The following is a 24,806-nucleotide window of genomic DNA, read 5'->3' as shown; positions in this document are numbered from 1 at the left end:
GACTTGTTGCAACTGAACAATTATGAAATATGTTTGCACGTCAATCTGTAACTGTGCTATAAATCCATTTACCTTATGCCATATACTGCACTCATTCAAATATAATAACTTCAGTCTGTCCTGTATTCACACTATTGAATTTGCCCACCTTTTACATTGCAACCCATCCTGTTGATTGCCCTATCATCAGCCTCTGCTTGCTGGGAGTCTACTTTTTTTTACAAAAGTATAAAAGTTTATTTACATCACATGTGCGCAAGGTGCAGACAGTCGGTATTTTTAAGACAGTAAGTACACTCAGATTAAAATATGGCTACAGCCATCTGTAAAATAGTCAATACCCTGAGGGGCTCACCGCTCCCGGAAGTCCCCCAATATGCCATCTTGGCCAGGCCCAGGATCAAGCCCACCAGGAGATCCTCCTCACGCCCCGCCCCCTTCCGAACTGGGTGCCCGTATGAGGAGCGTGGGACTAAAGTGCAGCCAGAACCTCAGCCGCAGCCCCTTGAGAAACTGAAAGAGGGTCTGCAACCTCTCACATTCTGTGTAAGCCTGGTACACTGACTCCTGCCGCCGCCCACAGAATGGACAGGTCGACGGGGTGTCAGTGAACTTGCTCGACGTCTCAATGCACAGTGTCTTTATATCTTCAGCACTATCACTCCAGTTCCCATCTTCTGGCAGACAGAGAGTAATTTACAAGATACTTCACCTCACCCAAGCCTGATCTCGCCTAAGCCTGATGAGCCAAATCCACTCTAAACACTCAAAAGGATGGCCTCTCCGCTTGCATTTGCTGTATTTTTATTGGCCCTTTCTAATAAATCCTCCTGTCGATTGTCCGCTCCTCAACCCAGACAAGCTCTGTGGTCCTGACTGAAAGATAGTTATTTTTATGCACTCCCTCATGTTGACTACCCAACTCAAACACGAGAAAACCTGCGGATACTGAAATCCAAAGCAACACACACAAAATGCTGGAGGAACTCAGCGGATCAGGCAGCATCTACGGAGAAGATCCTTCTAGCCTGAAATATCGACTATTGCTCCTTTACACAGATGCTGCCTGACCCGTTAAGTTCCTCCAGCATTTTGAATGTGTTGCTTACTTATTTACTTTTTTGTATATGTACATTTTGTTAGCTTTGGAATATTGGCTGTTTGCCAATATTTGTTCGTGTGTAGTTTTTTTTTATTTGTTCCACTATAATGCCTGCAAGATTAGATTTTCTGGTGATATATATGGGCTTTGATAATTAATTTATTTTCAACTTTTTTCCCTCTTTGATTAAGTTCACCATCCTAGCTTTCATTATCACGCTATCCATTCCTTCCTCCTTCCTGGAACAGCTCCCTGAAGTCAGAGCTCAACTTGTTCGTTTACAGCTGCCCCCAGTAAACTTTCCCCGTCGCCAGTCTATTAATGGCCTTTATAAATACTTGCAGAAGAACTCGGCACCATTACTTCCTAGTCCTGATGAAAGGCATCGGCCCGAAACATCGACTGTTTATTCCCCTCCCCAGATGCTGCTTGACTCGCTGAGTTCCTCCATCATTGTGTGCGTGCGCGTTGCTAACGACCTGCAGAATATTTTCTGTTTATGCCAGAGAGAAGGTTGCGTGCAAGTTCTGAATGGGTTGGCGTTCACTCTATAGTTGTCCCTGCAGATTAGAGGATGGCAAATCTGACTCCACTACTTTTAGAAAAAGGAAAGCGAGAGAAAGCAGGGGAACTAAACACCCATTGCAATTGAATGCAAGACATATTGCTGGACTTTATTGCAAAATTATTATAATCACTGCCATTCTGTTATTTGATGCGAGTTGTTGTATGTATTGTATCTATTATTGCTCTGCACTGCATCCTGATTACTCCGAGTTTCAAGCAAGCATGGGATTTAATTGCACCCTGGTGTACGAGACAATGAACTGAATTGTCATCTGAGATTCAGGTGACGCTTGGAAAATGTTCATGCGTTGAAACTAAATCAGGGTGGATTTCAAGGTGAGAATGTTTCCCTTTCTTTTCTCTGCATGGGAAAACCTTTTACCAAGTCCAACCCTCCACCACCCACACTGCAAGTTAAATTGGCCGGGCTCTTCCCCTTTTCCGGAGAAGGGCGTCTTATCTGAAGAAGTAACTCAATTCCACACAGAGATGAACCAGCTGAACTTTTGCAATGTGTTCTTTATTTGTCTGATATTCTATTTTTTCTGTGGACAGTTACTGACCAAAGGTCCCTGAAAAATCCAGGATTCAAAGGTTTCGTCCGCACTATATCAGTAGAAAACCGTCAATAGACAAATACCTTACAGCAGAACAGAACATTATAGGCACAGTTTGCACTGAAAACGTAACCACGTTGACGTCAAATACGTTTCAAGCCAGATACTCCACTTCTCACCTGGATACTGGAACATTTGCTGCACTTTTTCCACAACGTTCAGTTTCAGGTGAAGGAAAAGCGACTGACGGTTCATTCCCTGGAGACACACAATGCTACTTATTCCGAGGCGCACATTATTAATTTCTCATCAGGCACGAGAGGCTACAGTTGTTGCTACCACGACCTGGGGTTAACTTCGCTTCAATTGTAGGACGAAGCGTTGCAGCAGAGCTGAATTCGCTCCAGGTGTGTCACCTTGTGCCCCGGAACCCTGCTCCTGATTGCTGGAAGAAGCCGCAAGTCAAAAGCTGCGGGGAGATGTCGTTCGCCGGTGTTTACTCACTGGATGCCGTGACCTTGGTGCTTCTCTGCGCCCTCGTCGCGTTGTTTGTCGCTTATTTTCGCACAGGGTCTAAATCCCCTGGAGAGACCAACTTTCCCCCGGGACCCACTCCCCTACCGATCATCGGGAACCTGCACCTCCTGGATCTAAAGAAGCCCCACCAAAGTCTCATGGAGGTAAGAGCAGCCGGCTCCTGACCAACAGTTGTTGGACATTTTGTATACCAATCCCCCGCGCCTGGGATTGATTTTCCTGCTATTGTGTTAGTCGCGATTAAATCCGACATTCCAAAAACTACGCCAGGCAAGTTAACAATTCTTTCCCTTCACATCTTCCAAAACCACTTCCCACTTGCAAAAGCACTTGCATACAGATACTGCCTCTTCTAGATAAAGCTGGGTAGAGTTGCGACATGACGAATTCTTCTCTAAGTATTTATGAAGAGTAAATTAGGGCATTAATAGACTGGAGACGGAGAGAATTTCCTGGGAGCCTCTGTAAAGGAGCAAGTCCAGCTCTGACATGCGGGAGCCGAAGCAGGAAGGAGGAAGGACAAGAATAATAGGGAAATGAAAACTAGGATGGTGAACTTAGGGAAAAAGAAAAAAAAAGTTGAAAGTAAATTTATTGTCAAAGTTCATATATATATCACTATATACTAAATGAGATTCTAACCTTGCAGGTATTCATGGTAGAACAAAGAAATACAATAGAATAAAAAATACACCTGATTTAAAAAAAAAACTGACTGATAATCAACCAATGTTCCAAGGATGACAAAGTGTGCAAATACAAAAAAAAAGTAACAAATAATACTGAGAACAAGCAACACACATAAAAATTGCTGGTGCACGCAGCAGGCCAGGCAGCATCTCTAGGAAGAGGTACAGTCGACGTTTCAGGTCGAGACCCTTCGTCAGGACTAACTGAAGGAAGAGTGAGTAAGGAATTTGAAAGTTGGAGGGGGAGGGGGAGATCCAAAATGATAGGAGAAGACAGGAGGGGGAGGGATGGAGCCAAGAGCTGGACAGGTGATAGGCAAAAGGGGATACGAGAGGATCATGGGACAGGAGGCCTAGGGAGGAAAGAAAGGGGGAGGAGGGAATCACAGAGGATGGGCTAGAAGCGGGAGGGACGAGGGACAAAGGGAGAAAAATAGAGAGAGAAAAAATATATAATAATAAATTAATAACGGATGGGGTACGAAGGGGACGTGGGACATTAACGGAAGTTAGAGAAGTCAATGTTCATGCCATCAGGTTGGAGGCTACCCAGACGGAATACAAGATGTTGTTCCTCCAACCTGAGTGTGGCTTCATCTTTACAGTAGAGGAAGCCGTGGATAGACATGTCAGAATGGGAATGGGGCGTGGAATTAAAATGTGTGGCCACTGGGAGATCCTGCTTTCTCTGGCGAACAGAGGTTCGTGGGTACCTGCAGCATGCTGCACGGGAGTGGAAGAGGCAAATTCGATAACAGTGTTCGAGTTTGTTAGAGAGACACAGGAGGCGCAAAGGACAATACAATATGCATCAAGTACAGGCGCAAGAGAATTGGTCGAGTTGGAATTTTGTTTTTGCACAGACATTGTAGGCTGGAAAGCCTCTCCTGTGCGGTACTTTTCTATGTTCCATGTACAGTAAGTATCTGACTGAAGTTCTTCATCTGTGATGGTTATATTTTAGAGTCGTCTCTCCTGAGGCAATGTTTTATACACCGTGAATTTCGGTTTGTTTGGGCACATCGGTTAAAAGACAATCGATTCAATGGCTGCGCAAAGTAGCCAAAGTTTCGAGGAGAGTTAAAAATATAACAATCTACCATTTAACTGAGTAACTAATTATATAGTTCTGTGCAGATGTCTTTTTCTGCCATCTGTCCCACAACACTACACCCTCGCCATTCCCAACAACCTTTTCCCCCAACAGTATATAAAACTGTTTATGGTTACTGTATTACTGCCGTGTTCTTTTGATTCATTATAAATTACGAAAGTCAGCTCAGACACCCGGTGTAGATAAAGGGCTGTCTTTATTTACTAAATGCTTTGATGATTGCATCCTCCAAGTATTTATTTTCATTGTAACATTCAAGATGATTATCGATACTTTCAAAGCTTCATAGTTCCTAACTTATTGAAGTAACGAAACTGCTTCATTTTCACTCCGGCCGTTTCTGGCATGTGTAAGTCTGAATGTTTGAACCGCAGTTAGCAAAACAGTTCCGACTTGTCTTACTGCTTATTTCTTGTGAACTGTCAAGTGATAATTATCAGAGCATTTTGAGCACAAACACACGCAAATGACGCTAATGAAAAACTTCCCTACAACCATGGTGTACTTCTCTACCTGCCACACTAGTGCACAATTGACATTGGCAATTGTCTCCTGTTCCAATGTAGCAGCATAATGTCCCAAATAACGAAGGGAATCTCGGCCCAAAATATCAACTGTTAACCCTTTTCCATAGAAGCTGCCTGGGCTGTTGAGTTCCTCCAGCATTTTGTGGGTGTTGCTTTGGATTTCCAGCATCTGCAGATTTTCTAGCACTTGTGTCTGCCTGTCTAACTCTCTCTGTCTCTCCCTCTCTCAATCTCTTCATTTAGAAATACAGCACAGAACATACCCTTCTGGCCCAACAAGCCATATGGTTCAGCAACCAACATATTTGACCCTAGCCTAATCACAAGAAAGTTTACAATGGCCAATTAACCTACTAATCCATTTCTTTGGATTGTGGGAGGAAACTAGAACACCCAGAGGAAATCCATGTAGTTGCAGGGAGAACATACAAAGTTTTTGCAGGCAGTGCTGGAACTCTGATGCCCCAAGCTTGAATAGCATCACAATAACCGCTATACTACTCTGGCACCCATAAGATCATGAGGTGCATAGATATGAAGAATAGCTGAAGTCTTCTCCCTAGTTTAAGGGAAACATAAAATTAGATGCCGATATGAGAGAGATGGGAAAGGCAATGCCATTATCCCCCTTTCTCCAAGTACATTCATGGAAAGGATATGGACTTAATGCAAATTGACGGCATTGTCAGGTTGACTGAGTTGGGCTGAAGACCCTGTTACACATAATCTGTCTATGTCCAGTATAACTATTACTCAATGCCCTGTCTAAACCTCACCATGTTTCCCTTAATTTAATTCACTCATTATAGCCTACATCTGAGATCAAGCTTTTTGTTAGCTGATGTATCAGTCCGGATCAATAGTGACAGCATTGACGTTCAACCATCCTGAATGGTAGAATCAAGTACAGATGTCAGGTAGAGATGGGAGATGTATATACCAGGATGTAAACTAATGGCCACTTCCAAATGAAGTAATAATTTCAATGAATATAAAAAACAAGCTTTTAATTGTTTAGTTAACTGTTGATGGAAACCTGTTTCAGCTGTCTGAGAAATATGGTCCGATCTTCAGCATCAAGCTCGGGACAATGAGAGTGGTGGTCCTGACTGGTTACGAGACAGTGAAGGATGCTCTTATCAACCATCCAGATGAATTTGGAGGAAGACCTCACATCCCAATATTTGATGATTTAACACATGGTTATGGTAACTCTCACCATCATTATTATCAACCCTATATTAACATTTAATTGCATCCTCACTGCACTCAGTTCGCTTCTTGATAGAGGTTTGTTATTTTACAGTGATAAACTTAAATGGACCCTGGAAAGAACAAAATTTTCGATTCGTGATAAATCTTCACAAACTCCCAAAAAGTAGAGTTGCTACCGTGCTTTTGTCATAATTGCTCTTACTTGCTGGTCCCAGGCCAGGTCTTCTGAAATGATAACACCAAGGAGTTTAAAGTTTCTGACAGTCTCCACCTCTGATCCCTTGATGAGGACTGACTCATAGACCACAGGTTCGCTCCTTCTGAAGTCAATACTCATCTCCTGGGTCTTGCTGACGTTGAGCAAGAGGTTGTTGTTATGGCACCACTCAGTCTCAATATGTTAGCAAGTATGTTTCTTACACTATAACATTGATCATTTCAAAAATTGTTCTTGGTTGTTGAGTACTTGAGAGATCCAAGGCCATGAGAGTGGCTGCATTGAAAGTGAGTCTTCATTCTTGGTTCACTGTTGTCCAGCTAAAGTTTGTGAATTAAAACTGATGCTACTTTCAGTTTATCTAGCAGATTGCATTGGGAAGTTGTCACATAAATGGATTTAATTATAGGGATTCTATTTGCTTGTGGGGAATCCTGGAAGCAGATGCGAAGGTTCACCATGTCCACCCTACGGGACTTTGGGATGGGCAAGAAAACTGTAGAAGATAAAATCATTGAAGAAGCCCATTTCCTGATAAAATTGCTTGAATCCTGCAAAGGTGAGTCAGCAGACTAATTTCAGATATGCATTAATGAATAAGAGAAATTCATATTCCAGGAAAGAAGACATTGGTCCATCAGTGTGTGTTTGTTCTGTCTTTAGCTAACTGGTAAATGACCATTGGACCTGTGTCTTTAACCTAAACACTGCCACCAATATCAAGAGCCAGACATTCATAAAAGAGACCATTCAGGGTGCTATTCAGCATTGTCACTAATTTGGAATGATCTGCATTTCTATAGGCCAAGAATTTAATCCAACCATTCAAATAAATGCTGCTGTGGCCAATATCATCTGTTCCATAGTTTTTGGTGATAGATTTGAATACGATGATGAAAGGTTCGTCACTTTAGTGAAGAGAGTAAATAAGAACATTCAGCTTGCTGGTTCTCCCATGGTTCAGGTAAATCTTATTGTTCACCAGAAGTGCAAACATATTTCAATAATTGTTCAGTTGTAACAAGTCCCAGCAGACTTAAATGGGATTTGCCCTTAGACTCAGAGGGACCTGTCCTTTCGGACACACATTCCTGATCAGAATAACAATGGTAATATAAATTTATGACCAACTGTAATTAACATTAATAAAACAATAGATTTTAACAATTATTTCTAATTTAAAAAAAAATTCTCTACTACCTGTAGATTTCAGGTATTGACTATGAATTGATTGCTTTGATATTGATAGTTATATTTTTATGTTACAGCTTTATAATGCATTTCCCATACTGGGATTTCTTCCTGGTTCACACAAGAAAATATTGAAAAATGGAAAATTAACGTCTCAGTTTGTCAAAAACTTCATAAATGAAAGCTGTCAGACACTGGATGCAAATGTTCCAAGGAGCTTTATTGATGTGTTCATATTAAAACAGCAGCAGGTACGCTCCACGTCAGCTTATAATTTGCATTTTATCCTTGTTATAGAATTCCCAATTTATTGAGGTACTTGGAATTTAATTCATCAGTGACCAGGGTGAGATTCAAACCCCTGTTTCTGCTTCATTGAAATCACAGGCCAACAGGTTATGCACAACTGGACTGTTACAATGTCATAATGATTACAATGTGCTCCATTAATGACAGGGGACATGTAATTGTTATGACACTCTGGAGTTCCTCTCCCTTTTCAGTAATATTGGTTGCGATTCAAACATCTACCTCTTGTTCTATGCTTTCTTTACATGAAATGACTGTTACACTTTCGCAATGATTTTACCATTCCAAAGATGTTGGATGATGGTTAAATATCAGCCAAGGCTTCAGAGGAAACAAAGGCAATTCCTCTGGGATCTATCTTCCTATCCAAACAAGTGGGCAACAAGGTTTTGAGAAGTTAGTGCCTTGGACAGCTCAGCATACTTTTGTTTCACCACTGGACAGAGGAAAACCAATGCTCCCCTAATACTTGACTCACTTGCAGTGCTGTGTTTCTAATTAATTATTTTGGCCCTTTGATTATAGACCCAGGTGAAATACAACACCCTCAGTTTCGAAAGCTCAAAGATCCAAACACTGCTTAATGTTGATAACACTGGACAACAAAGATTTTGCTTCTTGAATACTTTTGGGTGTATCTTATGTATGTTCGGCTGCTGATCATGCAAAACTCCATGATATTTCCCTATCATGCACCATTTTTGGGGGAAATCACTTATATTTATTATTTCAAGACAATTAAAATATTGCTCACAATGTAAGCAGAAAAGTTTTCTATCTTGTCCAGACATGGCTGGGCATGCTTAGACAGGGCAGATAATGTAAGACAGTACAGGTTTGAGAAAACCAGGATATGGAGTTTAGAAACAGACAAAGAGGCCACAATGCCTGGGCTATCTAAGTTGAGTGAGCCTCATCTGATACCTCAATCTCAGTTAAATGACCTGGTCAGAGACTTGGGTTTATCAAAGGCAAAAGCAGAATTACTGGGTACAAGACTGCAAACTTGTAATCTGCTGTCACCATGCACAAAACTTCCCATGAAGGATTTTAATATTTGAGACAGATGTTTCCCAGAATAACTGATTAAGCAAGACATTTATGTTGGTCTTCATATCAAACAGGTCATCAATAACAGGCAAATCAAAGAACTTCTAGTAGGACTGGAGAATATTGTGTGGAAGACATTCAAGGATGTTGTTGAAAATTTTCTTGGCAACTACAGAGCATCAAACTATGTGCAGTTGGTTGATAGCATGCTTTAAGCATACAAAACTATGAAGTGCAACATGTCACTAAAGATTCATATTCTGCATTCCCATTTAGACTTCTTCCCTCTCAATCTTGGTGCTGTCAGTGACGAGCATGGTGATAGGTTTTGCCTGGACATTGTGGTCATGGAGAAATGGTATCAGCACAACTGGAATCCATCAGTGCTGGCTAATTTTTGTTGGACACAAGCAAGGAGCCTTAGAAATGAAATTCTACGAAAAATATTCTTTGCTTTGTTGAACTATTGCAAAGCATCGGCACCATTATGCAATTAAATGCATTATATTCAATAAAAGTTAATTTCTTGTTGCTCCAAATTCCTACATAGTAGAAGTAGACTGAAATTACATTTGTGTTCAACTTCAAGCAGTCTATCATAAACAGGAAAAAACTTAAGAGTAAGCAAAATATTCAAAAAAATTGTTCAGTGAAATTACATTAAATACTCATATTTTAATGTTTATTTTCCTGCAATATAAATAATATTCAAATGACATTGAACAATTATATTTAGAAGTATTAAGACATTAGTCAAAATTAATACAGAATGCAGAATCAGTTTTATTATTACTGACATATATCATAGAATGTGTTGGTTTATGGTAGCAGTATAGTACAATACTAAAATAAGTAAAATATATTAAAATATACAGAACATAAATAAATATTGCAAAATAGATCAAAATATTGAGGGAGGGTTCATGGGTTACTGAAATGTTCAGAAAGCTGATGGCAGAGGAAGAGTTAAGATATGAGGAGAGTGTGATAGTTCTGGGCCTATACCCTGGAGTTTAGAAGACTGAGAGGATTTCATTGAAACCTCTTGAATATTGAAAGGCCCAAATGGAGTGGCCATGGAAAGGATATTTCATGTAATGGGGGACACGATCAGAATACAAGGGTGGTCCTTTATAACAGAGATGAGGTGGAATTTCTTTAGCCAGAAGGTGGAGAATCTGTGGAATTCATTGGCACAGTTGGTTGTGGAGGCATAATCCTTGGGTATGCAGGCCTCTCCTTCATACGTTCTACCAGTCTGTTGTTGTCAGTACAAGCAACACACATAAAAGTTGCTGGTGAACACAGCAGGCCGGGCAGCATCTCTAGGAAGAGGTACAGTCGATGTTTCGGACCGAGACCCTTCGTCAGGACCAACTGAAAGCAGAGCTAGTAAGAGATTTGAAAGTGGGAGGGAGAGGGGGAGATCCGAAATGATAGGAGAAGACAGGAGGTGGAGGGATGGAGCCAAGAGCTGGACAGTTGATTGGCAAAAGTGATATGAGAGGATCATGGGACAGGAGGCCTAGGGAGAAAGAAAACTGGGAGGGGTGAAGCCCAGAGCATGGGCAAGGGGTATAGTGAGAGGGACAGAGGGAGAAAAAGGAGAGAGAGAAAAAGAATGAGTGTATATAAATAAATAAGTAACGGATGAGGTACGAGGAGGAGGTGGGGCATTAGCAGAAGTTAGAGAAGTCAATGTTCATGCCATCAGGTTGGAGGCTACCCAGACGGAATATAAGGTGTTGCTCCTCCAACCTGAGTGTGGCTTCCTCTTTACAGCAGAGGAGGCTATGGATAGACATGTCAGAATGGGAATGGGATGTGGAATTAAAATGTCTGGCCACTGGGAGACCCTGCTTTCTCTGGGGTGATATACTGCGTCCAGTGCTCTCAATCCGGCCTTCTATATATCAGCAAGACCCAACGCAGACTGGGGGATCATTTCACTGAACACCTGCGCTCTGTCGGCAGAGAAAGCAGGATCTCCCAGTGGCCACACATTTTAATTCCACGTCCCAATCCCATTCTGATATGTCTATCCATGGCCTCCTCTACTGCTGTGGAAGTACAGGAAATGCTAGCAACACTCGACAACATTTCTCACCCTCTGAATGCCACCTTGGCAAAACAAAGGAGCACTTTTAGTAATAGCCAAAGACAACAGCACTGCTCCAAAGAGCACTATAAGAGGTCATCTTACCCTTGGCTATTAGGGTCGATAACATGTCAACCTATAGCCAGGGAAGTGATGACCCCCTTCTGTTACTTTGAGGTAACATAATTTTTATTCTTTCTTACTGCTCCTCTAATATTTGTATATTTGTGTATTTGTGCACTTGTAATGCTACTGTGACACTGTAATTTCCTTTGAGATTAATAAAGTATCTACAGGGTGTCAAAGATTATGGGAGATGGCAAGAGAATGGGGTTAAGAGGGAGATTAAATCAGCCATGATAGATTGGGGAAGTGGACTTGGAGGGCTGAATGACCTAATTCTGTTCCTGTGTCTTATGGGCTTATGGTCTTTTGCAGGAATCAGGAAACCCAGATACATATTTCCATGAAAACAACCTGATATTCACAGTGACCAACCTATTTGCTGCTGGGATGGAGACAACTTCGACCACCCTTCGTTGGGCTATGCTATTGATGATGAAATATCCACAGATTCAGGGTGAGGAGCATCTGACTGATGACAGATTTTCCTCATGTGAGAACCTGTGCTCGAGCCCTGCTGCTGAGTGCATTAACAATTTCCTCCTGTTCCAGAGAAAGTGCACGATGAAATCACCACAGTGATTGGTTCTGAGCGGTTTCCCAGAACTGGAGATCGGAAAAATTTGCCGTACACCGATGCAGTGATCCACGAAATCCAGAGGTTTGCTAACGTTTTGCCATTGAACCTCATGCACTCAACAACAGAGGACGTGAACTTCAAAGGATATTTCCTGCCAAAGGTACGTGTGGTGAAGTGAGTGACTGATTGGCCCTAAAATGCTGGTAATTCTTCTAGGGAATGTGCAAATGGATTATTTCTGCTTTATTTTCTGATTTCTGTGTGTGATTTTATATAGTAAATAAAAAAAGAGCTTTGGCCAATAGCTAATCTGGACGTTGGAAGTTTGGAATGGAGGGAATTCAATCAGGTCCATTGCCCAAGGATAAAAAGGCAGAAGCAGGTCATGACAGTGAAAAACATAGAAATGTAGAAACATCGAAAATAGGTGCAGGAGTAGGCCATTCGGCCCTTTGAGCCTGCACCACCATTCAGTATGATCATGGCTGATCATCCAACTCAGAACCCTGTAGCAGCCTTCCCTCTATACCCCCTGATCCCTTTAGCCACAAGGGCCATATCTAACTCCCTCTTAAATATAGCCAATGAACTGGCCTCAACTGTTTCCTGTGACAGAGAATCCCACAGATTCGCCACTCTCTGTGTGAAGAAGTTTTTCCTAATTTCGGTCCTAAAAGGCTTCCCCTTTATCTTCAAACTGTGACCCCTCATTCTGGGCTTCCCCAACATCGGGAACAATCTTCCTGCATATAGCCTGTCTAATCCCTTTAGGATTTTATATGTTTCAATAAGATCCCCCCTCAATCTTCTAAATTCCAACGAGTATAAGCCTAGTCGATCCAGTCTTTCATCATATGAAAGTCCTGCCATCCCAAGAATCAATCTGGTGAACCTTCTTTGTACTCCCTCTATGGCAAGGATGTCTTTCCTCAGATTAGGGGACCAAAACTGCACACAATACTCCAGGTGTGGTCTCACCATGCCCTTGTACAACTGCAGTAGTACCTCCCTGCTCCTGTACTCGAATCCTCTTGCTATGAATGCCAGCATACCATTCGCCTTTTTCACCGCCTGCTGTACCTGCATGCCCACTTTCAATGACTGGTGTATAATGACACCCAGGTCCCATTGCACCTCCCCTTTTCCTAATCGGCCACCATTCAGATAATAATCTGTTTTCCTATTTTTGCCACCAAAGTGGATAACTTCACATTTATCCACATTAAATTGCATCTGCAAAAAGCGCTTTGACCAGCGATAAATTGGCATCTGGGATTAATTAGTGAAAAGCAAATTAAACGACGACAGGTGCAAGGGCAGCGGCTTTTGTCAGAGTGGACATAGCCAGACTGGCAATCTTAAAGCTTTAGCTCTTCGAGGCTTTATTGAAGAGAGGCTTCACTCAGAGAAAGCAAAGGAAAGAAATGCTCAAGGCATTTTTTCCTTCTCTTCTTTATATCTGCTCAGCTAGGACAGCAGAGATGCCAGGCAGAATAGTGAAATGCTCTTCTTGCAGGATGTGGGAAGGCAGGGAGACCTCCAGTGTCCCTAACAACTACAGCTGTGAGAATTGTATCCAGATTCAGCTTCTAACAAGGAACGCTAAAGAACGCAAGTATCCTGGCGGGGAGATTTGCAAAGACTACATAGGTGATTTTAAACTAAAATGGTTGGGCGGGGGGGGGGGGATCTAATTGAGGAGATTAGGAGAGAGGAGGTTAGTTCACAAATAGAGAAAGCTAGTAGACAGTATGTGAGGGAGGATAGGCAGGGGACAGAGATCTGGATCACTCAGACCGAAGATGTAGGGGAGAAGGAAGAAAAAGATAAAAAAGTTGTTTGCTCCATTAAGGATAAACAGAGAGTAAGAGGTGGAGAGTTTCTTAAATGCATCTATTTTAATGCTAGGAGCATTGTAAGAAAGGTGGATGAGCTTAGAGCATGGATTGATACCTGGAAATATGATGTTGTAGCTATGAGTGAAGCAGGAGGTGTGTGATTGGCAACTAAATATTCCAGGATTTCGTTGCTTCAGGTGTGATAGAAGGGGAAAGAGGGGGAGGTGTTACACTGTTTTTTAGAGAAAATATAACAGCGCTGCTCTGGCAGGATAGATTAGTGGACTCGTCTAGGGAGGCTATTTGGGTGGAATTGAGGAATGGGAAAGGTGTAGTGACGCTTATAGGGATGTATTATAGACCACCTAATGGGGACTGAGAACTGGAGGAGCAAATTTGTAGGGAGATAGCAGATATTTGTAGTAAGTACAAAGTTGTGAATATGGGAGACTTTAATTTTCCACACATAGACTGGGAAGCCTATACTGCAAAAGGGCTGGATGGTTTGGAGTTTGTCAAATGTGTGCAAGATAGTTTTTTGCAGCAATACGCAGAGGTACCAACTAGAGAAGGGGCAGTGTTGGCTCTCCTTTTAAGGAATGAGATAGGGCAGGTGACGGAGGTATGTGTTGGGGAGCACTTCGGGTCCAGTGATCACAATACCATTAGTTTTAATATAATTATGGAGAAGGATAGGACTGGACCCAGGGTTGAGATTTTTGATTGGAGAAAGGCTGACTTTGAGGAGATGCGAAAGGATTTAGAATGAGTGGATTGGGACAATTTGTTTTACGGGAAGGATGTAATAGAGAAACAGAGGTCATTTAAAGGTGAAATTTTGAGGGTAGAGGATCTTTATGTTCCTGTTAGGTTGAAAGGAAAAGTTAAATTTTGAGATAGCCATGGTTTTCAAGGGATATTGGAAAGAAAGAGAGGAATCTACAATAAATATAGGCAGCTTGGAGTTAATGATGTGCTCAAGGAATATAAAGAATGTACAGAGAATCTTAAGAAAGAAATTAGAAAAGCTAAATGAAGATACGAGGCTGCTTTGGCAAGTAAGGTGAAAATAAATCCAAAGGGTTTCTACAGTTATATTAATAGCAAAAGGATAGTGAGGGATAAAATTGGTCCCTTAGAGAATCAGAGTGGATGGCTATGTGCGGAGCCAAAAGAGATGGGGGAGATTTTGAACAATTTCTTTTCTTCAGTATTCACGAAGGAGAAGGATATTGAATTGTGTTAGGTAAAGGAAACAAGAAGGGTAGTTATGGAAAGTATGATAATTAAAGAAGAGGAAGTACTGGCGCTTTTAAGGAATATAAAAGTGGATAAGTCTCCGGGTCCGGACAAGATATTCCCTAGGACCTTGAGGGAAGTTAACGTGGAAATAGCAGGGGATCTGACAGAAATATTTCAAATATCATTAGAAACAGGGATGGTGCCGGAGGACTGGCGTATTGATCATGTGGTTCCATTGTTTAAAAAGGGTTCTCAGAGTAAACCTAGCAATTATCGGCCTGTAAGTTTGACGTCAATGGTGGGTAAATTGATGGAAAGTATTCTTAGAGATGGTATATATAATTATCCGGATAGACAGGGTCTGATTCGGAACAGTCAACATGGATTTGTGCATGGAAGGTCATGTTTGACAAATCTTATTGAATTTTTTGATGAGGTTACTAAGAAAGTTGACGAGGGTAAAGCGGTGGATATGGACTTCAGTAAGGCCTTTGACAAGGTTCCACATGGAAGGTTAGTTAGGAAGGTTCAATCGTTAGGCATTAATATCGAAGTAGTAAAATGGATTCAGCAGTGGCTGGATGCGAGACACCAGAGAGTAGTGGTGGATAACTGTGTGTCAGATTGGAGGACGCTGCGTAGCGGTGTGCCTCAAGGATCTGTACTGGGTCCAATGTTGTTTGTCATATATATTAATGATCTGGATGATGGGGTGGTAAATTGGATTAGTAATATGCAGATGATACTAAGATAGGTGATGTTGTGGATAATGAAGTAGGTTTTCAAAGCTTGCAGAGAGGTTTAGGCCAGTTAGAAGAGTGGGTTGAAAGATGGCAGATGGAGTTTAATGCTGAAAAATGTGAGGTGCTACATTTTGTTAGGACTAATCAAAATAGGACATACATGGTAAATGGTAGGGCATTGAAGAATGCAATAGAACAGAGGGATCCAGGAATAATGGTGCATAGTTCCCTGAAGGTGGACTCTCATGTGGATAGGGTGGTGAAGAAAGCTTTTGGTATGCTGGCCTTTATTAATCACAGCATTGAGTATAGGAGTTGGGATGTAATCTTGAAATTGTAAAAGGCATTGATGAGACCAAATTTGGAGTATTGTCTACAGTTCTGGTCACCAAATTATAGGAAAGATATCAATAAAATTGAGAGAGTACAGAGGAGAATTACTAAAATGTTGCCTGGGATTCATCTCCTAAGCTACAGAGAAAGGTTGAACAAGTTAGGTCTTTATTCTTTGGAGCGTAGAAGGATGAGGGGGGACTTGATAGAGGTAATTAAAATTTTGAGGGGGATAGATAGAGTTGACGTGTATAGGTTTTTTCCAATGACAGTGGGGGAGATTCAAACAAGAGGACATGAGTTGAGAATTAAAGGGCAAAAGTTTAGGGGTAACATGAGGGGGAACTTCTTTACTCAGGGAGTAGTAGCTGTGTGGAAACAGCTTCCAGCAGAAGTGTTTGAGGCAGGTTCGATGTTGTCGTCTAAAGTTAAATTGGATAGATATAGGAAAGGAGTGGAGGGTTGTGGGCTTAGTGCAGGTCGTTGGGACTAGGTGAGAGTAAGAGTGTGGCACTGACTAGAAGGGCCGAGATGGCCTGTTTCTGTGCTGTAATTGTTATATGGTTATATGGTTAACTGGAACTGGAATTGAATGAATGGGAGGCTGAGAGGGGTGATGGATAGGACATATGGAGAAGTAGTTATACCCAAGGTGCAAGACACAGGAAACTGGGTGACAGTCAGGAGGAGGAAGGGGTTAAGCAGACAGCCAGAATTGCTTGAAAAGGAACACTGGTGGGAATGACGACAGAGAACAACGGCTTTGGAATTTCTGGAAGGAATTTGGAAGGCACTGGATATACATACATCCCAAAGAAGGAAGAAGTATTCTAAAGGAAAGATGACACAATCATAGATAACAAAAGAAGTCAAACATAACATAGAAGGCAGAGAGAGGGCATATAGCACAGCAACAATTACTGGGAAGTTAAAAGATTGGGAAGCTTTTAGAAACCAGCAAAGGCAACTAAAAAAGTCATTAAGAAGGTAACGATGCAATACAAACATAAGCTAGCCAATAATATTAAAAAAGATATTTAAGATACAAAGTGTAAAAAATGCAAGAGTGAATATACGGCTGCTGGAAAACGTTGTTGGAGAGGTAATAAGGGGAACTGAAAAAAGATATTGCATCAGTCATCACTGTGGAAGACACTAACAGTATGGTGGAAGTTCCAGATGTCAGGTGTCATGAAGTGTGTGAAGTTACCACAACAAGAGAGAAGGTTCTTGGGAAACTGGAAGATCTAAAGTTAGATAAGTCACCTGGACCAGATGGTGTACATCACTTCTGAAAGTCTGGCTGAAGAGATTGTGAAGGCTTTAGTAATCATCTTTCAAGATTCTGTAATGGTTCAGAAAGTCTGGAAAATTACAAATGTCCTTTCACTCTTCAAGAAGGGAGAGAGGCAGAAGAAAGAAAACTATAGACCAATTAGTCTGACCTCGGTGGTTGGGAAGAAGTTGGAGTCGATTATTAAGGATGAGGTCTCAGGTACTTGGAGGCACATGATAAAATAGGTTGTAGTTAGCGTAGTCTGACAAATCTGTTGGGAGTCTTTGAAGAAAGAACTAGCAGGATAGACAAAGTAGAATTGGTTGATGTTGTGTACTTGGATTTTAAGAAGGTCTGTGACATACATGAGGCTGCTTAACAAGCTATGAGCACTTATTATTACAAGGAAAGTTTTAGCATGGATAAAGCAGTGGCTGATTGGCGGGAGGTAAAGAGTGGGAGTAAAGGGAGCCTTCCTGTGTGGCTGCCAGTGACTAATGGTGTTCCACAGGGGCCTATGTTGGGATTGATTCTTGGTTATGCTATACAGTGCCTATAAAAAGCATTCACTAACCCCCCCCCCTCCACCACCACCAGAAGTTTTTGTGTTTTATTGTTTTAAAACATTGAATCACAGTGGATTTAATTTGGATTTTTGACACGGACCAACAGAAAAAGTATATTTCATGCCAAAGTAAAAACAGATCTCTACAAAGTGTTCCAAGTTAATTACTACTATAAAACACAAATAATTGATTGCACAATTATTCACCCCCTTCGGGTCAGTAGTAGATGAACCTTTGGTAGCAATTACAGATTTGACTCTCCGTGGATTGGTCTTTATCAGCTTTGCACTTCTGGTCACTTCAATTATTCCCTGTTCTTCTTTACAAAACTGCTCAAGCTCCATCAGATTGCATGGGATCCTGACTGAAAAGCCCTTTTCAAGTTCAGCCACAAATCCCCAACTGGATTGAGATCCGGACTCTGACTTGGCCACTCCAGGACATTAACTTTGTTGTTTTTAAGCCATTTCTGAGTAGCTTTTGCTTTAAGCTCGGGCTTATTGTCTTGCTGGAAAACAAATCTTCTCCCAAGTCACAGTTCTCTTGCAGACTACATCTGGGTTTCTTCCAGGATTTTCCTGTACTTTGCTACATTCATTTTACCCTCTGCCTTCACAAACCTTCCAGGACCTGCTGTAGTCAAGCATTCCCAAAGCATGATGCAGCCACCACCATGCTACAATGTAGGAATGGTGTGTTTTTGATTATGTGCAGTGTTTGATTATGGAAAATGTAGCATTTAGTCTGATGGCCAAAATGCTGAATTCTGGTTTCATCAGACCTTCTTCCAGATGACATCTGAGTCTTCCCTATGTCTTCTGGCAAACTCTAGCCAAGATTTCATATGAGTTTTTTCAGCTTTCTCTTTGCCACTCTCCCAGAAAGCTGCAACTGGTGAAGCACCCGGGTCACAGTTGATTCTGTCTCTCCCATCTCAGCCATTGCAGGTTCAAATTCCAGAGTGCTCATAGGTCTCTTGGTAACATCCCTCATGTGTCTTCTCTTTCCTGGTCACTCAGTTTTGGAGGACAGCTTGCTCGCAGCAGATTTACAGTTGTGCCATTTTCCTTCCATTTTTTGATGATTGACTTAACTGTACTCCAAGGGATAGTCAGTGACTTGGAAATTTTCTTGTATCCATCTCCTGATTTGTGTTTTTCAATGACCTTTACATGAAGTTGCTTGGAGTGTTCTTCTGTCTTCACAGTGTAGTTTTTACCAAGCTACTGACTCACCAGAGTTGGACCTTCCAGATACAGGTGTATTGTTCCTACAATCGATTGAAACACCTTGACTCCACACAGTGATCTCCATTTACCTAATTGTGTGACTTCTAAGACCAACTTGCTGCATCTGTGATGATTTGGTGTGTCATATTAAAGGGGGTGGATACTTATGCAATCAATTATATTCTGTTTTACATTTGTAATTAATTTAGATCACTTTGTAGAGATCTGTTTTCACTTTTCTGTTGATCGGTGTCAAGAATCCAAATTAATCCACTCTGATTCAATGCTGTAAGACAATAAAACATGAAAACTTCTGGGGGGTGTATACTTTTTATATGCACTGCATGTTAATGTTTTGTATGATGGAATTGATGGCATTTTGCAAATTTTGCAGATAATATGAAGATGGGTGGAGGAGCAAGTAGTTTTGAGGAAGTAGAGAGACTACAGAAGGACATGGATTAGGGGAATGGGCAAAGAAATGGTAGATGGAGCACTGTATCTGGAAGTGTATGGTCATTCACTTTGGTATAAGAAATGAAAGAGCTGACTATTTTCTAAATGGAGAGAAAAAACAAACAACTGAGGTTCAAAGGGCCTTGGGAGTACTTGTGCAGAATTCCCTAAAGGTTAATTTGCAGGTTGAGTGAGGAAGGCAAATGCAATGTTAGCATTAATTTGTGTCGCCACCCACAGCTGCAATCTATTAATTCAATTTGCTGACAACACTACACTGATTGGCCTAATCTGCAGTAATAATGAGGCAGCCTATAGAGAAGATGTCATCACCCTGACACACTGGTGTCAGGAAAGCAACCTCTCCCTCTGTGTCGCAAAAACGAAGGAGCTGGTTGTGAACTACAGGAAGAATGCAGACAGGCTAAAATCTATTGATATCAATGGATCTGGGGTTGAGAGGGTGAACAGCTTTAAGTTCCTCGGCATAAACATCACCGAGGATCTCACGTGGTCTGCACATGCCAACTGTGTGGTGAAAAAGGCACAACAGCACCTCTTTCACCTCACACGGTTGAAGAAGTTTTGATATGGGTCCCCAAATCCTAAGAACTTTCTACATGGGCACAATTGAGAGCATCCTGATTGGCTGTGTCACTGACTGGTATGGGAACTGTACTTCCCTCAATTGCAGGACTCTGCAGAGAGTGGTGCAGACAGGCCAGCACATCTGTAGATGTGAACTTCTCACTATTCAGGGCATTTATAAAGACAAGTGTGTAAAAGGTGCCCAAATGGATCATTGAGGACCTGAGTCACCCCAACCACAAACTGTTCCAGCTGCTACCATCCGGGAAACGGTACCGCAGCATAAAAGCCAGGACCAACAGGCTACAGGACAGCTTCTTCCAGCAGGCCATCAGACTGATTAATTGATGCTGATGCAACTGTATTTCTATGTTATATTGACTCTCCTGTTGTATATACTACTAATTATAAATTACTATAAATTGCACATTGCACATTGCACATTTACACGGAGACGTAATGTAAATATTTTTGCTCCTCATGTATATGAAGGATGTAAGTAATAAAGTCAATTCAATTCAATTCTATTTGAAGACGACTGGAATATTAAAACAAGGATGTAATGTTGAAACTTTATAAATTTCTGGTGAGGCCTCACCTGGACTATTGTGAGCAGGTTTTGGCCCCTTTTCTTAGAAAGGATGAGCTGAAACTGGAGATGGTTCAAAGGAGGTTCACAGAAATAATTCCAGGTTTGAATACTTGTCATATGAAGAGCATTTAATAGCTCTGAGCCTGTACTCAACAGAATTCAGAAGAATGAGCAATGACCTCATTGAAACATGTTGAATGGTGAAAGGCCTTGATAGAGTGGAAGTGGAATAGATGTTTCCTGTGGTGGGAGAGTCTAAAACTAAAGGACATTGACTTAGAACAGAGGAGTGTCCTTTTAGAATGGAAATAAGGTGGAATTTCCTTAGACAGAGAGTGATGAATCTGTTAATTTGATGCCACAGGCAGCTGTGAAGGCCAAGTCTTTATGTATATTTAAGGCAGAGGTTGATTGATTTTTGATTGGTCAGGTCATGAAGGGATAAGGGGAGAAGGCAGGAAAATGGGGCTGAGAGGAAAATTGGATCAGACATGGTGAAATGGTGGAGCAGACTCAATGGGCCAAATGGCCTAATTCTGCTCCGATATCGTATAGTCTAATAAAAGCTCATGTAGTGTTCAAACTTTTTGGAAAGGACTTGCATGTGTACAGTGGACAAGAGATGGAGGGCAACTTGCACAAATGGACTAATTGTTCTAATTGTGTTCCTCCATGTATAATTTTGCTTTTTATGTTATGTCTCTAATGCTATGTGCTTGTGTTACTGCTGCAAGTAGGAGTCTCATTACCACCGGTCATAGATGCGATGATAATCTCGACCTGAGCTGAAGCCTACTTCATGTGACGGAATAAATTTAAGAAGTTAGTAATGAATCCCAAAGAGTTTTACTATAACTTTATCATTCAAGATGTAACACTGAGATTTTAAACCCTTACGTGGTGGATACAGGCTCATTCATCACATGCATCTTGCTCTTCACCATTAAGCACTTTACAAGGAGTGCTGATACAAGAAAGCAGCTTGCATTATCAAGGACCTCCATCATCAAAGCCATGCCCTCATCTCAGTACTACCTTTTGAATAGGAGGTTCAGAAGCCTTCAGTTCCACACCACCAGATTCAGGAGAGGCTGTTACCCTGAACCATTCGGCTCCTGAACCAGTGTCTATTACTCAGAATTGATTCTATGTCCTACAGACTCATTTTCAAGGACTCTCAACAACTTATGGTCTTAGTATTTTTTTAATTGCATGTTTTGTTTTCTTTTGCATGTTTGTTTGCTTGTTAGACTTTGTTTATGTATAGATTTTCATAAAGTTGTATTGTATTACTTTTTTCCTGTAAATGTCTGCAAGAAAATGAATCTCAAGACAACATGTATATATTTTAATAATATTGACGTTGAAATTTGAGCTTACCACTGTGTGGGGTAAGAGTTTGAAATGGGATCTGTGAGAAGATTTGCATGCTCTTCCCATGTGCACATGGGTTTCCTATGGGGGTTTCACTTGCCTCTCACAGTCCAAAGGCACACTGGTTAGTTGGTTAATCGGCCACTGTAAATTGTCATGAGATTAGCCTTGGGTGATGTGGCTCGGTGGGCCGGAAAGGCCTGTTCTGCACTCTGCCTCTAAACAAATAAATGAATTAAACTAATAAAATAAATTTGAGGAATATCTTTCTTGCTCAGAGGTATTGAGGACCAGGAACAAGCGCACTTTCAACTTAATAAGATATTGGGGCATAGCTGAAGCAAGGAATGACGATTTTATAAGCATTTTTAAGATGGGAGAGGTGTAAAGTGACAGAGAGAGAATTCTGGACGTCCATATCTCTGAAGATGGTGACACAGCTGACCTTGGCAGAGTGAAATACATTGAAGATCTAAGAAATACAAATGTACCTGGAAGTGTGGAATAGCTGCCACGTTTATTAATTCTGTTCCAGTAGAAATACTTTTCAGTGATAATTCTCAAAAGGAATAACAACGTAAATTGTAAATTATATTCTTAGGGCACGCCAGTGATCCCTTTGCTAACCTCGGTGCTGTATGACAAAACTCAATGGGAAAACCCAAATGACTTCAACCCTTCCAACTTTCTGGATGCTGATGGGAAGTTTGTGAAGAGAGATGCCTTTACTCCTTTTTCTATGGGTAAGAAGGTTTAAATTATTGGATTTAATGTTGGTGGGATTTCCCCTCTGACCTTGGCCCATTGTACAAAGGAACAGCAGTGTCAAGGATAAGCAGTTTCAGATGGTAAAGCAGATACATTTGGATGGTGGAAATGGGTGTCATTCAGTATGGAAACAGGCCATTCAGCCCATAACTTGATGTAATCAATTGATACTGATGGGTGCCCTTCACATATTCCTGCCCTTGGACAGTAATCTTCTCTGCCAAGATAATTCCAGTGATCACCTAAACACTACTTAAATGCTGTCAACACCTCTGCTTCTACTGCTCTCTCAGGTGGTGATCCTGTCTATACCCCTCAGTTTTATAAACTGTAATCATAGATTTATAGTTTCACACTGCACAGAAACACTTCAGATTTTATTTGGCCCCATTCCAGAGAAAACAGACCAAGCTTGTCTTTAACTGGAGCACTTCATCCAGGAATCATCCTGGTGATCTGCTCACCACTCACTTAATGCTATCACATCATGAAATAAAAAGAGTGAATGGTGGAAATACTCAGCTGGTCAATCAACTTCCGCGGAGGGAGAACCAGGGTTACCATTTCCTTTTGTTATCTTTTGGCGGAACTAGGAATACTTGGGAAACAATGGTTGAAGTTACAGAGAAGTTGGGAAGGCTCAGTGGGATGAAGGGAATGTCCATGACAGGGTGACGATCAAGAGAAGCTAATTGACAAAGATGAGGGTGATGCTGGCTGAGTGAGTGACAAAGACACATGGGCGAGAGGGGCAAATAATCTGACTGGAGGAGGTGAATAAGGACAGGGGAGACAGGAATTAATACTATAGCCTGAATGATGGGGAAACACAAGATAGTTGGAAATCTAAATTGAAAGAAAAAGCAGAGAACATACAGCAAGCCAGGCAGCATATATGCAGAAAGAAATAGAGTTAATGTTTTAGGTCAGCTACCTTGCATTCCCATTATAAAATGTTACTGTTCAGTGTCTTGGGCTGAGGGTGAATAACTCTGGTTTTTGAAAATTGACATTGTTTTGCAGGACGCAGGGCCTGTGCGGGGGAGAGTCTGGCCAGGATGGAGCTTTTTCTGTTCTTTACCATTCTGATGCAAAGGTTCAGGTTTCAAGACCCGCCGAACATTACCAATCTGGAGCTTACATCTGGTGTGGGTTTCACCTCATTTCCAAAGTACCAGAACGTGTGTGCAGTCCGTCGCTGATACAAACACAACATTCCATGACCTGTCTTGTTTTTCTCTCCTTTTCATTGCGTTTTATATCACTACAATGTATGCTTCTTTGTGTGTTTTGGTCTGAATTATAGGAGCGATCAATAGTGGATACTTAACCTCACTGCAAATCACCAGACATTTCCCTGAGATTGAGAACACCATGAATGGGGAAATCTCCAGAGTTGAACAGATGAATTAGACAGTCACCAAGCACTGTCATCTCCCCTCCCACCCTCCACGCCCCCCCCCCCAATCATTTCACAGGACATTCACTAAGAATTAATAAAATAACATTCCTTCAATATTTCTGATGATATTCTGCAATCAACATACCGTAAATGATTTTCAGGGATCAGGAGTTTAATATCGAACCAACATATGTGGCTAGAGGGACATATTCTTGATGAGTTTCAGCACCTTAGCTCTGAGGTACAACATGGTGTGCTGCAATCTCAGATTCAAAAAGTTCAAGGTCAAGTTCCACACGGGATTTCAGTGCAATTTGGAAATGGTGGCGGGAGAGATATTGGTAATGGTGGTACCCTCAGCAGCTGCACAGAAGCCCTGGGAAAAGGCCACTACCTCTGGCATCTTGAACAGGTGCTAAAGGCAGTGTCAGAAAGTATCTCTTTGGACATTAACCAAAGTTGGTACCTTCACCAACACAGAAAGCCCATAGCCTTTGTCAAAGCTGAAAACCAACCAAAGCCT

At 41.5% G+C, this 24,806-nt stretch overlaps 1 protein-coding gene across 1 annotated transcript; it reads left to right on the top strand.

The window, feature by feature from the left end:
* The first annotated feature begins 2,705 nt into the window (after positions 1-2,705).
* Positions 2,706-24,083, top strand: LOC140203174 (cytochrome P450 2K4-like). Its single transcript, XM_072269089.1, has 9 exons — positions 2,706-2,906; positions 6,139-6,301; positions 6,935-7,084; positions 7,329-7,489; positions 7,794-7,967; positions 11,612-11,753; positions 11,849-12,036; positions 22,715-22,856; positions 23,905-24,083. The coding sequence occupies exons 1-9, from the start codon at positions 2,706-2,708 to the stop codon at positions 24,081-24,083; spliced, it is 1,500 nt and encodes a 499-aa protein (XP_072125190.1).
* Positions 24,084-24,806: the final 723 nt, after the last annotated feature.

Source organism: Mobula birostris, chromosome 9 (assembly GCF_030028105.1).
Source record: "Mobula birostris isolate sMobBir1 chromosome 9, sMobBir1.hap1, whole genome shotgun sequence".
In the NCBI taxonomy this organism is placed as follows: domain Eukaryota; kingdom Metazoa; phylum Chordata; class Chondrichthyes; order Myliobatiformes; family Myliobatidae; genus Mobula; species Mobula birostris.
Note: the sequence above shows the minus strand (reverse complement) of the source record. Positions and strands in the feature narration are given on the sequence as shown.